The sequence below is a fragment of the Protobothrops mucrosquamatus genome, unplaced genomic scaffold, assembly GCF_001527695.2.
Source record: "Protobothrops mucrosquamatus isolate PMUCROS unplaced genomic scaffold, P.Mucros_1.0 scaffold2375, whole genome shotgun sequence".
Taxonomy (NCBI): domain Eukaryota; kingdom Metazoa; phylum Chordata; class Lepidosauria; order Squamata; family Viperidae; genus Protobothrops; species Protobothrops mucrosquamatus.
The window spans coordinates 7,156-25,843 of NW_015388451.1; the positions used below are offsets into that span (position 1 = coordinate 7,156).

Here is an 18,688-nt window from a genome sequence, read left to right on the forward strand (position 1 = left end):
GACCTAGGGAGGATTTTATTTGGGGTTTATCTTTTAACAATTCGACAGAGACACAACTTTAAAATTTGATTTAATTCGGTTTTATCGGGGGGGAATGTATTTATGTTTTGTTTTAAATATGTTGTGCGCCGCCCTGAGTCCCGTTGGGAGAAGGGCGGCATATAAATTAAATTTATTATTATTATTATTATTATTATTGGTACACTGGATTTATAGCAGGATTGCATAACATTTTCTAGGCTGAAGGCTACATTAGCTTTCAAATTTAAAAAGTGGACAAGAACAGGACAGAAACCTTAAGCTGAGGTCATTTCAATTACTATCCAGTTAGAATTAAAAGAGATTGTGATATCCCTCTGGTCATGTATTAAAACATTTTCCTCTTCTGGTACATGACATATTAGAGTTCAGTAACAAATTTTGGAGGTCTCTTAGGTCCAGTCAAGCCTTGGGGGCTAGATTGTGCTCCTCTGTCTTGGAAACTTATGTCCATCAACAGTAATGGAGATCTCTCTCTCTCTCTCTCTCTCTCTCTCTCTCTCTCTCTCTCTCTCTCTCTCTCTCTCTCTCTCTCTCTCTCTCTCTCTCTCTCTCTCTCTCTCTCTCTCTCTCTCTCTCTCCCTCTCCCTCTCCCTCTCCCTCTCCCTCTCTCTCTTCTCTCTCAAGGTTTAATTCCTGGCAACTGCCTCAACAAGTTCCTGCGGTTTTCTTGGCAAGGTTTTCAGAATTGGGTTGTCACTGCTTTCATTCTTGAGCTGAAAGAGAGTGACTGACCTAGAGTCACCCTGCTAGAGAGCCAGAAAACAGGCTCCCAATAGCTAGTGCCTAGTGCCCTAACCGCTACATCAAACTGACTTTCACATATGACTTCAAAGTACTTCAAAGCACAAGCCAACTCTATAGAGTAGAACCTTGGGTTTTGTCCCTAAATCTTGCCTGCTGTATGTGCTTCCTATTTTCTTATCAAACCACCCCTGTGCTTTTAATAGAAGAAGTCTGCAAGATCAGGGGCTCAATACTCTTTATTTCAAGATAGGATTAGTGCAAAGTGCTTTACCCAGACTCCCTTTCAGGATTACTTGGAAACTGCTGCTGCACAGCTGGTGACACATAAGAACACATAAGAACCACTTGAGCACAATAATCATAAGGCACTGCATTCATTTCCAATTTATTTTTATTTATTTATTAAATTTACATGCTGCCCATCTCACTCTGCAAAGTGATTCTGGGCAGCCAATAAGTTTTCTGAGTACAGTTCAAAGGAAGGAGTAGGAGAGAGACAGCACCCAAAGAACAGGTTTTGTCAGTCACTGTTCCTGCCCAGAGGGACATCCTCACTTGAGGCTAACCTGCCCCCCCCCCCATATTTCTAAAGAAAGGCAGTTAAAATGCTGTTATTCTGTAAGGTTTGGAGTCTAATGCTATTCATTGTGTTGAGTTTTAAATTGTGGAGACTGGATTGTATTATGGTTTTGATGAAGTTTTCAGGGATGGTTCAAGTTGGAGATTGTATTGCCTTTTAATGACTTAAAATCACCGGGAGTCTTATTATGTGCTTGGGGTACATACATTGTAAGAAATAACACTTATTTTACTACTTCTGATTGACGTCAGATAATCAAGTCAGAGGAAGCATCAGCTGTAGGCCCTGGTAACCTTTTCCCCCTGGGTTTTAGAAAGCCTCTTGGAACTATGGATGCTAATGCCATTTTTTTTCAAGCAAGGCTGTTTCTGTAGCGTGTTTGGTGATGATAAGGGATGAGACAAGAGCCTTCGATTATCTAGGGGCTTTCACATTTCTACCTTGCCCTGACCTCTCCATTTACTCCTGGGTTGTGTAAATTTACAATTATTCCCCTGAGCTATAAGATGCATGACATGATTTCTAATTATGCAATTATTTAGAGCGGCAAACCGTGTAGGTTCACATAGCTGCCATACGGCATCCCACATGCATGATCCCTTAGCAAAGAGATGAGTGCTTTGTTTTGTTCTGTGTTCTTGAGGGGTGTTACATCTGTCAAATAAGTGAGCTAATGAAATCTTGCCTCTTAGACCTCAATTTTCTTCTGCAAGTACCCCCGCAGATGAATTCAAGGAAATTGGGGCTGCACATCTGTATTATTTTCCAAATATGAACTTCCAACCACCAAAACCTCCTTTGTAAATTGATACGTTTGGCGACAAAATGTTGGCACCAGAGGGATATTTCAGAGCGTGTTTGTTTGCTCTTTGCATGTGTTAATTTGAGGCCCTCTGACAAACATTGCTGGATTTTAATTAAAATACCAGCACAAGAGACAAATCCTACCTCTTCAGGAGGCCATTGTTGCCATGTTAATATTTTCCTCTGTTTACTTTCCTTGACTTTAGCTCTTGGAACTTGTATAATTATCAAGCTGTTCCCTTTTCACTTCGAGATCTCTCTTTTTTCCAAGAATCTTTTTTCCAAGATCTAACAATAAAAGCTTTTTCAAAAGCGTATTGTGTAAAGAGTTCCAAAATGGAGCACAGGACAACGTTCATTGTATTGAACCAGGAAGTTGGGGAAGGAGACCATAAGGGGTTATTTTTAGTTCAGATCGTTGCAATAGAAGGCAATAATAAGTATTAATCTAAAGCAGGCTATTGTATTATCTAATGATTTCTTCAGCATGATTTTTGGATTAGCAAAACCCTTCAATATTCAGTAAGAACAAACAAACAAACAAATTTCACCTGCTCAGAGAAGTGAAAGAGATGTAAAGGCAGACTGGTGGAAGAGTGTTGTTCTTTGAATACAAAAGATGCTTCAGATTAGGTTTGGGCATGCATGCTTTGTTGGTGCTTCTTTAAAGGTGCCACATGATCCTGGGGGGGTGGGGGTAGGGGAACTTTTGGTCTAAGGCAGGGGTAGGCAACCTCGGCTCTTTTATGACTCATGGACTTCAACTCCCAGAATTCTTGAGTCAGCTGGGAATTGAAGTCCATGAGTCATAAAAGAGCCGAGGTTGCCTACTCCTGGTCTAAGGAGAAGTTGACAACCAGCAGCAAGATGGACAGACCCAGTTACAGTGGCAATAACTGCACCATTGGCACAGTAAAAATTAAAGTCATCCAAGGTTTGGATCACTAATCATGAGCCAATACTTCACCAGAAACAAAATTCATTTTGACTGGGTTCAAATTTTATGTTAAACTGTAATTTTATCAGAGTGTGGGTAAATCCCATGGTTTTAAACCAGAGCTTATTACTGTATGAAAGAAGCAGTCTCTTGTGGTTTGTCAAAAAAGCCAGCATTAAAACAATGACTCAATGTGAAATGCAATCTTAGCAGTTGTATTTCGAGGAAGATGTTTCTAAAGTCAACTTAAAATCCAGGATTTTGATTTGTTCAATTTGTTTATTTGATTTATGTATGCAGGCATTCAGTTTGCTACCTCCAAAACTCTAGAGCAGAGGTGGGGAACTATGGCCCCTTTATGACTTGTGGACGTCAATTCCCAGAATTCCAGAGCCAGCCAGGAATTCTGGGAGTTGAAGTCCACAAGTCATAAAAGATCCTTAATTCCCCATCCCTGCTTTAGAGGAAGGACAATGGAAGGGGACCCTACTGAATAAATCCCATGCCAATGGATCATAATAGAAAACCACATGCTATTCTGATAAATCCAGGGCTTTTTTTCAGCCGGAACGCGGCGGAACCGCGTTCCGGCACCTTTTTCCGGGCCGGCCGCACCGGAAATAGCCCCTCCCACACCGGAAATAGCCCCTCCCAAATTTTACTTGCATTCCTGTTCTCTAAAGGGGCGGTCCTAGGGTTTGATGAGGGCGTGGCCAGGTTTGAGTTCCGCCACCTTTTCTCCGAGAAAAAAAGCCCTGGATAAATCTAATTAATTTATAAATATTATGTAGTTTAAGATAACAGATTTAAGCTGAAGAAAAATTTGGGGTGTGTGTAATTACTCATTCTCTGCTTCTCCAGCTGCCACCATTTATCAAACTAGTTATAGAGTGGTGTAAAAAGCTAAACTGGCCCATTAGTAAGTAAATGCAGCAAAGCAGCTATTAAAAAGAAAGCAAACAGTAGCATAGACAATGACTCATGTACAAATTCTGTGCCATGGTATTATATGTGTGTGTGTGTGTGTGTGTATATACTCACACAAAGACATGCAAACACACACAAATACTGTTTGCTAGGTTGTAGCTAGTATGTTAGATTTGATCAAGCGCTGAATTGAATTTCCCCATTTCCATAGGCAGTTTATGGCAGTATTATGATTTTGATTCCTGAGAAATGTTAGGCAAGCCTTCTTCAATTGAAGAAGACCACATATGGCAGTGTTGGTTTTTGATTGAATTATTTTTAATATTTTAATACTTTAAGGTTCTTCACTTCGTGAAGGTCTTCAGTTCTTTCATTTTCTCTAATTCATATAAGTATTCAATCCATGTTGTACACAGGTTACCCTTGAGTCTGGGAGGGGAGTTCCATCCCCACCTCATGATCACAAGACTTTAATAAATACTTTATGCATGTGTCAAAACCTGGCCTCCCCCCCCCCCAATTTTGCATGTGCATAAAGTAGCAAAGAGCAAGGCAAAACTCACAACGAGGGGAAACTTACACCTAACAACTATAGATATGCAAACCATGGGTAATGGCCCCACAGATAATGAGAACCACCTATAATTTCTGCTCTTCCAACATCAACAATAGTTCCTGTCTTTTGTGAGAAGGCTGCCTCTTTGAAATGAATGAACGAAGATTGCATCATAGCAAAGCCAATCCCTTGAATCAATTCTGTTTTTCAAATATGGTTGCAAGCTAATGTTGATGCTGAATGATGGTACTGGCTGTGTGCTCACTTCTGTATTGTGGAACCACATGGGACAGTCTATTTATGGTTTGGCCAAGTAGTTGTGCTACAGTGCACAACTAAATAATTTAAAACAGTGCACAACTAAATAATATAATATAAAACAACAAATCAACAAAAATGTAATTGCTTCAAGGAGGAGAGTTCTAATTTCCTCTACAGTTGTTAGTTTTCTTTGTTCAGGAACTTTTGCCTTCCATGTCTTCTTTCCTTCTCTCTGAGGTAGCATTCAGACAACTGGTTCCTTGCTACATGCCACCTTGGTACAGTTGGTGGGAATAACCCTGCTCTGCAAAACAATTATGGTTGTTCTTTTTATAGAACTTGTTGTATGCCCATTTAGTAGCTGATAAGAATGGTTTTGTTATATCAGTAAGGAAAACCACCACTTTCTATGATGCACATTGCTTTTAGGGAACATAGAAAGCTCCTTTCGTTACTATAAAGTTACTATTCACATTACTTTTATTTTTGCACAGGATGAATTTGACAAGCTCCGCCCACTGTGCTACACCAACACAGACATCTTTTTGCTGTGCTTCAGTGTAGTGAGCCCTTCATCTTTCCAGAACGTGACCGAGAAATGGGTCCCTGAAATCCGATGTCACTGCCCCAAGGCCCCTATTATTCTCGTCGGGACCCAATCGGACCTCCGGGAAGACGTCAAAGTACTAATTGAGCTTGACAAATGCAAAGAGAAGCCTGTGGCAGAGGAGGCCGCAAGGCTCTGTGCCGAGGAAATAAAAGCCGCCTCTTACATCGAGTGCTCCGCTTTGACTCAGAAAAACCTCAAAGAAGTCTTTGATGCAGCCATTGTGGCTGGCATTCACTACTCGGATACTCAGCAACAGCCAAAGAAATCCAAAAACAGGACTCCGGACAAAATGAAAAACCTCTCCAAGTCCTGGTGGAAAAAATATTGTTGTTTTGTATAGGGTTTTTTTTTTTGCAGTGAAAGCCTTGGAAATGGCAGTTTGATCATTGAGGGTGATTTGAGGTGACTTTTGCTGAAAAACTCTCTCTATTCCAGAATTCACAGTTAAAATCCACCACTGAACATGCTGCTAAAATTATCTCTTTCCGATTGAGATGGGGATGAGCGTGAGCTGAGAAGCTGAGGTTGACCAAATTGGGGGGTTTTCCCACTAGTGGTAGTTTCTTTTTATTGAGGACTGCTGGCCTACACTTTGGTGGAACTGAAAGTTGAATCATGAATTCACTATATACAGGTGTAGGAAAGGCTAGAACCTTCTTAGGTTCTCCTAAGAAGTCTACATGACGACTGTGAGGACTATCCTACAGTCCAATTATTGTTTTGCAGGTGGATGTCTAAAACTGTGCCTCTTAGGACATTTGGCTCAAAATGGAGAATTTCCCTGCCTGCATCTGCCTGCCTTTTTAGTATTGTAGGCTTCAGGAACTCTACATCACATTTCTGAAATGTACATTGTGTTGCTAAATTAGCAGAATCTGCACGTGAATCTGATATATTTTTCTTAAAATGATATGCCTACTTTATGCACAGTGTGGGGAATGCCATAACAAATAGAGCAGCTGTGCAAAATTGTATCTTCCTTGTATACCCCAACTGACAGATCCCTTTTACACCATGAAATGTGCATGCTTGTTGGCTTGGAAAAAGGGGAAATCATATTTTGAATAGCAATGGGCTTCTTTTCTATTTATAGAGGATATATGACATCAAAGATGTATCAATATCTGAAGAAATATGGTGCAAAATGTAGATATTGGTGGTCTTGGTGATTCCTAATCTGATGCCAATCAGTGCAAGCCTGACTTACCTTTGTTCATTTGTAATCTATAACATGAAGCGTTCTAAGTTGGGAAAAGCTTGTTTAATTTCACATGGAAACCTTTTTTCATAAGATAATCTCAACTAATTTTTAGTCTTCTTTGCTGAACCGGGTATCACAATACTGTGTCATTGAAACAATATTTGCTCATATAAGATAAACTGGAAAGAAAAAAACTATTAACTGTTCAAAATTCCAGAAAGTCTATTTTTTTAAAAAAAGTCAGGAAATTTAATCTAAGCAAATGTGCATAGTGTTGGGAATTGACTTTCATTCAAAAGATGCCAAATCTTTTACTGGCAATGTTCGTGTAGCAATAAATGACGGCAAATGCTGGTTTACCAGTGCTCTTAAGTACTTGGAGGACATGCTTTTGTACCAGTTTTATTCAGTCTTCCATATTTGAATAAACCGAACATTGGCTAAATGCCACCTATTTTCGTGGCTTGGGTGAGTTTTTAGGACCATGCAAAGAATAACAAAAGCAAAACAGCTTTTCTTTGCAATAGATTAAACTAAACTGTGTCTGAACTGTTGTAGATTTATTATGTAATTGCACATCTGTTTTGGGGATTCCTGTTCTAATTAAGTAATGCAATACAGAGATTAATTTAAACTATAACTGGGCTACTTTAGTAGCTTGATTTTTCTGTCTAATTTTCCTTCCTTGCTTTTATGTAGCTCTTTGCATTTATAATATGATCAGCCTATGTTTGAACTTAAGAAATAATTATCATTCCTGGATGAACCTTGGTTTCAAGTGTTCTTTCTCCATGTGGCTCTTTTTTATATATAGATAGATATCATGTGCTAGGATAAAATAACCCAAGTATTAACTTTCATTTTTAAACTAACTACATTTCACTATAACATCTGACTGTGGGAATTCTAAATTTTAAAAGCAGATTTTTAAATGCCAGGAACAAAACATAATTGCTGATCTATGTTGGAATAGATCAAAAATATTTTGTTTAAAAAAATTCACACTATAGGATCATTAGCACACCATGGCTGGTGCTAACCATAGCTTAGATTGAATGAATCTTTGGGATATCTCCCTTCTACAAATCACCAGCAATTTATTTTGCATCACTTGTATCATGCAAAATTAATATGAAGGCTACCTCATATCAGATGTCAAGAGAGAGAACCAAGATTCAACCAGGATCAGAGATGCTGAATCATTGTGACTGCATCCCAACAAGAATTTCTGCATCACACTAAACAACTCTTTTATGAATATCAGGATAATAATTTGTCATCCCGTATCTTTATGCTTATTTTACCACTATACAGATTCTCTTCTGCTGCATTGTAGTTTTGTTTATTTTGGATTTCATATAATGCATGGCCAGTCATTTGGGTTAAGAGTTTTGGGACTATTGGGACTTGTTCAACAAAAGGTGTCTAGCACGTTGCCTGAATTGCAGCATTGCAATCAGAGGCCCACATCAAATGAATATTCTATGCATCTGATGAAATGAAGGTAATTGACAAATCAAATCATTTTTTAATCCCTGAGTATCTTTGTGATTATTCTGCAGCAAACTCACATGGCTACTCTACGTAGAGGAATGCTGGTTTCTTTTCACTAAGTGTACTTGCATTGCTATCAGAGGAACTGTAGATAATTGAAGATTACAAAAGTGATGCTTTGATTTCCTCCTGACACATAATTGTTGGTGTTGATACTTCCACATTCCTATTGTGTCTGAATTCGCCTCACTGGGGTCCATAGTTATAATCTGAGAAGCCCAATGAATAAAACTGATATGAGATCCCTGTGGATGGCTACCAAATTTTTCTTAAGTCTTGTGTATGAAAAATGCCAGTTGGATGCCAAATGGAAAATTCCCAGTTACCCGATGGTCCAGGTGCTGAAAACCTTTGCTCTCTAGGAATCCATTTTCTCTCAACTTTGGGATGAGTAGTTGCCTACAAAATTGGTTAAAGATGTTGAGGTTTTAAAAAACTGATCAGGATGTGCCTCTTATTGTAAAGTCATGACTCTAACTCTTTTAATGGAGAAATAATGAAGTGCATATAGTAATCACATATACAAATTAGAAAAAAAAGGGGGGGGAAGAATTCCTTTTGGGTTGTTTTTCACTGCTAGTGTCACTTAGACTTTGAATTTTCTCTGCCTCACTTGTGCTATGCAATAGCCTGTCTAACCTTTTACCTGCCAGCTATCCTGGACTATAACCATCAGCATTCACAGCGGCTAGGAAGGCTCTGAGTCATAGTCTAATGTAATCTGAAGGGCACAGACTAAGCAAACTGCTTTACAATATCCTCTTTTCACCCATTTATATACATGCAGCAGAAGGAAAAAAATAGATGTGTGGTCATCTTTATAGATAATAAGTGAAAGACGGCAGCGATATCTAACGGTGTGACTAAGTCTGGCTAAAGAGCAGTTCTCTGGACCCACCAGGCTCTCTGTCCTGTCTTGCATCAATTGATTGGTGGTTTGTTTTTTTTAATGGGAAACTGGCAAAAGTACCAACTTTTGGCACCCTCAGAATTTAGAACACTGTCTTTGGAGACTACAGACGTTCAAAAATAAAGATGATAGCTGTCGGTAGTTGAGGACATTTGTTCTTGCCTCTAAAATTAAAAAAAAGGGGTAGGATAAAAGAAAATTCTTTTGCCTCCTATCTTTCATCCCCTATTTCCTGGTCCTGGTTTGGCTCAAATTCTCTCCAATATAAAAAAACAAACAAACAAACAAAAACAAATAGGTTCTTCCAGAGGAAAATAAAAATTTTGAAGAACTCATTTTTAATCCCAAGTATGCATAATCTAGAATGCACATAAATTGTTTTACAGTTTCTCACTAGAATATCTAATATAAAATAGTTTTCTTTTAAAAAAAAGATTAGATTTCCCCTTCTGTTTTTATTACTGTGTTATGAAAATATAAAATATGGATGATTTTAGAAATGGAAACTTCCCTTTTTGCTGCTAAAATTTGGGAACAAAAGAGAATAGGTGCATTCCATAAGTGAATAGCAATTAACTTTATGTAACCCACTAAAGATTGCTTTGTTTCAAGAAAGTATGTAACTTGTAATAAGTATTTTGTTTTGGTGCAAACAAATGTAGCAGTTTTGCAGTGCTGCAGATACCAATATAATGCAGGCTGCCTACATTTTTCTAGACTTTGGATGAATTTTTTTTTTTTGGAATGTTACTAGAAATGTGGAAGTAAAGATTTTTTTCTATAGTTTGTTATCTGCTGTGCCTTATGAAAAGGGTTTTCAAAAGTATAGTGCATGTTGAAAATGAGCTTTCCAGAAGGACAATATAAATCCGTTCTCCAACCTGAAATAAATCTAAAACCCTGGACTTAGAGTTTGGTACTTCCTCTTGTTCAGTTCACAATCTGTCACAGGTAAGGCTTCTTGGATACATGGAGAATTTCATCCAAAGAGAAGCATTTCAAGGCTGCTGTCTGTCATTGTGGCTTAAGTTCCATTTCCCCCCCCCCTCTTAACATCCTAAACTTGATCAGTGTGATTTCATTGTAGCAAGGATGAATGGAGTTCCAGGAGATGATCTTCGGCCTACCCCACCGCTTGAATTCCCAAGTTGATTTGGTCCATCTGACTTTGGATGCGGTCTCAGTAATGGGAGCTTATTGCTGGACTGAACGTTAGCCTTAGGAAACAATCTTTTAAACCAGGAAGATGAAGAACCTTCAGGGCTATGCAAGAGGCAATCCCCTCTGTTGAGTGTTTGAAGGACTGACCATCTAATACTATTACTGATTAATCAAAAATAAGTAAATGTACATTGGATTTTTAACTAAAATTGTTTGTGCAGTTGTTATTAATAATATCTCTTTCCCCCCCCCCCCACAAAAAAAAAATCCTGAATGAGCTTAGGTCCATGAAACAATTGAGATTGCTGAAGGAAGCCATGGTTTCTTGGACTGCCTGGATAAATGGTGTCATTTCAAAACTTGAAATGTCAATTTTCTTTCATTATTATCTCATATTTCTTTGGGAAGTAACAACATCTGCTCCTGCAAGGCCAGGGGGATTTTTCAACCGTAGCAACTTAAAAGATATCCAGGCTTCAATGGCCAGAATTCCCCAGTAAGTGCAGACATCTTAAAGTTGCTAAGGTTAAGAAATATTATTCAGGACTGTATAGTAATGTAAGTCGGTCTCCCTGCCCCATCATCCTGCAACCCTGAAAGTTGTGGCCCAGAATCATTCAATGAACTTGATGGTTAACGGGGAATTTGAAGATGAAGTTTCCCACTCCAAGTCCTACATCTTAACCTTTATACAGTATTACCCAATGGCCAATGATTTCCAGGGGACGTGGAGGCACAATGAGCGACTCTCGAATGTGAGAAAGGATGGCTTCATTCGTTTGCTGCCAAAGTCCAAGCTCTGGGCAGGCTGCTCTGTTGACATGGTTCAGACTTCCACTTCATTGACATATTTACTGAGCCTTTTTTTACAGATCTGTTTCTCCCGTCTCTAGGCATTAGTGGTTAAAGAGCCAAACTGCAAACTGCCTTCTCTGCTGTGCCAGTCAGATTCTTTTTTTGTGATAATTCTGACCAACCTTTTTCTTTTCATTCAGGTACTACAATTTAGGCTTCTCTATCATGCATGTATGAAAGAAGATAGAAAAAAATATACAGTATGGAAAGAATCCAACCGACATGTTATAGAGCCTATTAAAGTACTTCTGTGGTGTGCTGTTGGCACTCTTATAGTAGTACTGAAGGTTTTTTTTTTCTCTTCTGTACTGTAACAGTAGTTTGGTTTGGGAAAGGTTCAAAATCTTCTATCTGTGACACATTAATACTGTTATAGCTTGACGAGAGTAGAAAGAGGTAAGGCTCACAAAAAGCAATGTATTTTTTAAGACAATGCAATTGCCCATTTTTACATAACTACTGAGCTACTTAATTAAAAAGTTTCAACTATTCAAAACAAAAATGTCTATGAAAGTTTTGGTTATTTTGATCTTGCGCCAGGAAAAAAAACTCTAGCAATATACTATAGATTAGCTTTTCTTAATTTGACATTCATCATATGTGCTTGGATTATCAGACTAGACTGAAGGGTATTCTAGGTAAACATGTTTATCCCCAGATTTTGTTAAAAGTACCAGAATAAATGCAGCACAGAGTCCAAGGAATGGGTATGGGGTGTATAAAAAAGTCGGAAGATGGTGGCTATGGCTGCATAATAGTAATCCTACCCATTTGTTTTTGTTCCACACATGTAAAAAAGCGGTGGGTTTTGATGGCTGTGCCATATCTACTTTTATTTGTATTCTGGAAACTTAAGGCAAAGAAGAGGCCCCTATAACTTCAAAACTACACTTTTGTGTTTAAAAAATAAAACAAACAATTCTCTATTAAAATCCAGATGTGATAATTGGGTGACTAAGAGCCAATAAACAACCTGAATCCTGGGAAGATGGAGATCTTTTGCATGGTTGGTTGCCAGGTATAGGAACTGGGAACTGGGTGGATGTGACTAGCATTCTCAGAATGTGATTAGAAGGTGCTCCAAGAAATCACTAATGAAACAAGTTCCAAGTATCCTATTGCACCTTTCGGTTACTGCTTCAGTTCCGCTCTTTCCTGGGAATCATGTTTATGCATTGGTGACCTCCTGTTTTAATATTGTAATGTTCTCTGCTACAGATGGTGCAGAAGGTGGTTATTATTTTGTAGAATGGGACATTTTTGCTGAAACAACTGTGCCAGTGGTGGGATTCAAATATGTGAACAATTGGTTCTCTGTATGGATGCCGTTTCCAGAAGTCCGTTCTGGGCTTGGGCAACAAAAAATTAGCTACCGGTTCTGCCGAACTGGTGCGAACCGGCTGATTCCCACCACTGAACTGCACTAATCAGCAACTGAGTCAGGTTCAAAGGTTTGCTTATGTTTATAAATCCTTAAACAACTTGGGATCTAAATATCCAAGCAGAGTGGACATATTACAAACCTAGTTGACTATTAAAATCATCAGAAAGTCTTACTTCTTCTCTCAGGCTTTCCCATGATGGTTCAGTTTTGTTTTCTTCTCCTTGTTCATTTTTTTAAAATACAAAACAAAAACCTGAGTCTGTTTTTTAATTGTTTTAATAAAATAAATAAATGAATAGTTCAAGGTCAGCAAGCTTCTCACATATAAAATATCATAAGTAGATTTAGTTTCAATAAAGAAGGTTTTGTCATTTGATTTTTGGGATATGACTCAGGCAGTTGTCATTCTTGGAACCTTTTCAGACACACATGGATCTTAGAAGCAAGCCTGACTTTTCTCAACTTATGCAAACAGACAATGGTGGGATTCAAATATGTGAACAACCGGTTCTCTGTGTGGATGCCGCTTCCAGAAGTCTGTTTGGGGCCTGGGCAACAAAAAATTAGCTACCAGTTCTGCCGAACTGGTGCGAACCAGCTGAATCCCACCACTGCAAACAGGTGCTGTTTTATGACTGCTTTTGTCTCATTTGTTTTAAGAATGAAAGTGGGAAACAGCATTTCCTGAAGACAGCTACTGTAGTCTTTTGATTCTATACCTCCCTTTCCTCCCCTGAGCAATTCTCATGAACTTTCTTCTCTTTCCTAGAGCCGTTTCACTTCAGGATCCCCTAAATTTGATTCTATCACTGTGGTGTACCATACAATGTCTGCAGCATGCAGGTTTTCTGCATAAGAGGCGATGCTCTCCTGAAGAATAGACCCCATTTCAGTTCCCTTTCAGTTCCCAATTTTAATGATTGGCTACTCTCATGGATCGTTGCCCAAGAGGTCTTTGTTTTATTTTTAAATTCTCTATAAAGTTGTAGATACTCCAGCCTGTTGATCCGTTATTCTAGTACACAGACGATGCTCTATTTGGTTACCAAAGGACCCATATTTGGAGAACAGAATTAATTTTTAGAACATATGATTTCTGCCAAGAGCTTTGGAATTTAGTGCCCCATTTGTAAGAACTAGGTGTCTAAGATGTCAGAAGTGAAGAGGAATATGTGGCACCACCCCTTTCCATTGAGTTGCTTTTGATCTGCCTGCTCATCTTTTCCCTAACTCGACTGTGAAAGACAGCATGAGATGAGTGGCAACAGCAGAGTCAGAATTTGTCCAGTTCTGATTTCCATTGTTATCATATTGATCTAGAAACCATCCCAGCTTTTCTATAAAATGTTTTTAGGAGGTAAAGGAAGCCTCACGATGGGAAATCTTGCTTTCCAAACTGCAACAATATCTCTTGGTTTGGAAGAGATGTATCATATGTAGGTGTCTAAGTGTCCAGGAGTCTCTCAGGGCCCATCTTGCAAAAGCTTGCTGATCTGGGTTACCATAAAGAGATTATAAAGCCTTTGAATTTATTGGCTGGACTAGAGGGAGAAAGTCTTCAGTTAGAAAGAGGGTTTGGACTACTTTAAACCAAGACCCAAGCAAGAATTGTATATGGTCATTTGGATAGCTACATCCATGGTATTTTTCCCATGGTTCATGAGATGTGCCTGAACCATCTGCCTGGGCTAATCAGATTATGAAGGAAACCCTTCATGTTAAGATGGGAGCACAAGAACTAGTTATAAATATCTGTACCCAATTAATAGCATAATGGAGCAAGAACCAGCCTGCAATAGTTATTGCTGGTACTAAACCAGCTCAGAAGTCTGGAGATCAACCACTACTTGCCTGTGCACAGCATCAGAGAGACCTGTGATTTGTATGCAAAAAAAATATAGAAATCAGATCTTATTACTTTTTTAGTCTTACATTTTTCATCAATCTCAGTTAAGCTTACAAGCTGTATTTAATAACATTTTTATTGCTACTTTTCATGAACTTCCATTTTTTTTATCTTAACTTCCAAGGCAGAGACTTGGGAGATTCTCTGTCTTTAGATATATTTGAGAAGATCCTGGGAATTTTGATCTTGACTTAGAGCAGCTCGCTATTTATTACACTTTTCATGAATCTGATGAAAAGTGAAGTTCATGAAGTTTAGCCTGGACAAACTTCGACACCCGGTGAAGACATGGGCTGGTGGATGTCTGAAGTATCTGCAACTTTCATGTTTCTGGCAACTATCTTGAGGATGGCTTATATCTTTGACAACTACTGGTTCAGCTTAATCCATCCATGTAACTGGAAACCTTTGAAATGTAAACAACACTTGTTTTGTTCATTGGAGGATGTGATGCTGATATCCTGAGCAGTTCTGATTGTCTGTTAACCTTCAACGAATTCTGTCTCATTCATGTTATTCAACCCTGAATTTTCCCCAAAACTGGAAGCATTGCTTGGATAAGCTTTAGGTGATATAACAAGCTGATATGCCTTATGTATTTTTGCTGCCCTGTAAGCTGCAGCTGTACACATCTGGAAAGCACCCAACTTGGATTAGTAAGATCTGGTTGTGCTTAGCCCTGTGGTAACTTGTACATGTGTGCTGTGGTTTGATCAAAAGAACTTTTCAGCCTCTGGGTCTGAAATATGGGGTGAGGTAGAAGCTGAGTTTGATAAGAATGCCTTGAAGTAAGTCCATTGTAAATAAGATTTCCCAGGACACTAAATCCTTTGTCATTTTCTGATGGATGAACATTCCTGGAATAGGATTTTATATTAAAACCATGTGCTTTGAGAAGCTGTAATTAGGAAAAAGGGACAAGGCATGCGTATGTTTTGATTCACAAGAGCACAGTCTCAATACAACGAACCTTTCCCTCTGGACGTGTGTCCTTGTGAAGGAATTATGTATTTATCAAGCTGCTTACGTCACTGTAGAATCTCTACAAGCCGCCAGCATTGAAGGCTGGTTGCTATGCCAAAGGGACAATTCTAGTAGATGTATATTTTGACTGTATGTGTGTTGCATAAATCAGCTCAGCAGTCTCATGGTCTGAGGGTGGCTTCTTCTATTCCAGTTATAAGTGATACTTATGCTGAAGACAGCAAGCTCCCTTAGGACCCCCAGGGGAGGCTGCATCTAGCTGCCACTTCCACCAATTTTTGCATCCTCCAAATAAACTCATTTAGAACAAAACCTTACAGAAGCTTATCAACTACCCTTCCCTCAAACCTGGAAGAACAGACAGGTTTTCAGCCCCTTTTAGAAGATGGAAGCCATATTTATTTCTGGAGGAATGCCATTCTAGAGGGCTGGTACCATGACACAGAAGGCATCCCTCAGAGACCTTCATAGGGGGGTGATTGATGAGGGTGGCAGCAAGATGTAACCTGTCCTGTGACTCCTAAGGAACCTGTTTAATTGAGGGGTCTAGAATTCACCATTTAGTCAGATCCTACCAGATTTTGTGAAGAAATATATAATATATTTCCCCTGTTGCTTCTGATTTCTTTCCTTGTTGCATTGACTTTGCTTCCTTTTCTTCTGCACCCCATGCCTTTTCTTGTCCAAAGTTTACAAGGTTGCTACTTTTTGAATATAGAGAATCTTCTAAAATCTTTTCAACCCAGAGCCAACATAAAATGCTGTATCAAAAAAAAAATCAGTAAATTTAGGATTGGTCAAGGATATTCTAGGAATATCTTAGGAAGGACCATAGGTCTATCCTAATATGAAGGCTGTCCAGGAAAATACACTAAATTACTAGTGTCCAGATCTGGTCACCATTACACACAAAAAATGTTGAGTCTCTGGAAAGTGTACAGAGAAGAGCAACGAAGATAATAAAGGCTCTGGAGGTAAATCGTATGATGAACAGTTGGCGTTCCCTAGATATGTCTAGCCTATCAAAGAGAAAGATCAGAGGAAGACATGAAAACTGTGTTCCGTATCTGAAAGGCTGTCACAAAGAAGAAGGGATTGACTTATTCTCTAGGACACCAGAGGGCAGGACAAGAAGTAATGGGTGGAAGCTTATCAAAGAGAGATACAACCTAGAAGTAAGGAGAAATTTTCTGACAATAAGAGCAATTAACCAATGGGATAGTTGCCTCCTGGGGTTGTGGGTGCTCCATCCCTGAAGGATTTCAAAATCTCTTGACTGAGGGTGAAGGTTCACTCTCTGAGTTTGTGGGTTGGTTTCTGAACGTTTCATTACCAGGCTAGGTAAGATCTTCAGCTGAGTTTAGGGGATGCCAGTGTTTAGGGAATCTCTTGCCTGGGATGATATAAGACTCCTACCTTGAACAGGGAGTTGGACTAGAAGACCTCTGAGGTCCCTTCCAACCCTATGATTCTATGTTTGTTGATATATGTTCCTATACAACTTGATACATGTTCCTAAACAAGTCATTTATACCCTAAAAAGTTGGTATGGAGGAATAGGATATGATTTTTGTGAAGTGCACTTAATGTGTAGAAGCAATTCAAAAGATTGGAGATACCAATGAATGGTCATTTACAGGACTGGTCTATTGCCAGGTTTTGAATTTTATGCATAACAATTTATTGATGAGTGAGGAAATCAGGGAAAAAATATAAATAACAGGTTAAGTGCTGAAAACAGAAAAAGAGAGAAAGAAACAAGCCATTTTGGTATAATAATAAGAATAAGAATACCATCAAAATGTGAACAGGTTCTTGAGATCTTTATCTTAGTCATGGGGACACATTGCCATATTTGGGATTTAGGTTATTTTATTTCTAGTTTAATGAAAAGAAGGACTAGGGGTGACATGATAGCAGTGTTCCAATATCTCAGGGGTTGCCACAAAAAAGAGGGAGTCAAGCTATTCTCCAAAGCACCTAAAGGCAGGACAAGAAGCAACGGATGGAAATTAACCAAAGAAAGAAGCAACCTAGAACTAAGGAGAAATTTTCTGACAGTTAGAACAATTAATCAGTGGAACAGCCTACCTCCAGAAGCGGTGAATGCTCCAACACTGGAAGTTTTAAAGAAGAGATTGGACAGCCATTTGTCAGAAATGGTATAGGGTTTCCTGCCTGAGCAGGGGGTTGGACTTGATGACCTTCAAGGTCCCTTCCAACTTTATTATTATTGTTGTTGTTGTTGTTGTTGTTGATCATCACACAGTCAGCCAGATGTTCAAATTGGATTTGGCATTTTTGTCTACCTATCCAGTCCTTACCAAGGACCTGGGATAGGCAGATGTGGATGTTTGATGGTATTACAGATATCGTCGCAGGATGGAAGCAGTTCCTAGTAAAGGCACCTTTTGCAATTGACTAATGGCGAATTTGTCAATGCCAATGGTGTTCAAGTGGTGCTCCAGTTGTTTTGGGATTGCACCCAAGGCGCCTATTACTATTGGTACCACTCTTGCTTGCCTTTGCCACAGTATTTCTATTTCTATTTGTAGGTTTTTGTATTTTGTTATCTTCTCCAGTTCTTTCTCGTCTATTCTGCTGTCTCCAGGCACTGCCACATCCACTATCCAGACTTTTTTGTCTTTCTTATCGACAGTTGTTAAATCCGGGGTGTTATGTTCCAGGTGCTTGTCTCTTTGAATTCTGAAGTCCCAGAGCAGTTTAATTTTATCATTTTCTATGATTTTCTCTATTTTATGATCCCACCAGTTCTTGCTTACAGGCAAATGATATTTCTTGCAGATCTTCCAATGTACCATTGTTGCTACTTTGTCATGCCACTGCTTGTAGTTAGTCTGTGCGATCTTCTTGCAGCAGCTTACCAGGCGGTCCACTGTTTCTTCAGCTTCTTTGCATAGGTAGCATTTACTGTCTGTTGCTGTCTTCTCAATTTTGACTTTGTATGTATTTGTCCTTAAGGCTTGGTCTTGTGCAGCCAGAATTAGTCCCTCGGTCTCTTTCTTCAATTTTCCTGCTCTTAGCCATTGCCAGGTCTTGTTATTATCTGCTTTCGCAGCTATTTTTTTAATGTACTGGCCATGTAGTGCTTTGTCTTCCCATGCCTCTATTCTGTTCTTCATTTGGTCTTTCTTGTAAGCCAGTTTGGTCTCTCCAGTAGTCAGTAAGCCTTCCTGATATACTAATTTCAGTGCATCTTCATCATTGTCCTTCAGATATTCTTCCAAAGCCATTTTTTCTTCTTCAACCAC

At 39.0% G+C, this 18,688-nt stretch overlaps 1 protein-coding gene across 1 annotated transcript in view; it reads left to right on the plus strand.

The window, feature by feature from the left end:
- Nucleotides 1-9,387, plus strand: part of RHOU (ras homolog family member U) — a 15,919-nt gene extending 6,532 nt beyond the window's left edge. The window contains exon 3 of the mRNA XM_015824853.1: nucleotides 5,346-9,387. Within this exon, the coding sequence (XP_015680339.1) occupies nucleotides 5,346-5,801 (456 nt within the window). The 3' untranslated portion in view covers nucleotides 5,802-9,387. The remainder of the gene's footprint in view (nucleotides 1-5,345) is intronic.
- Nucleotides 9,388-18,688: the final 9,301 nt, after the last annotated feature.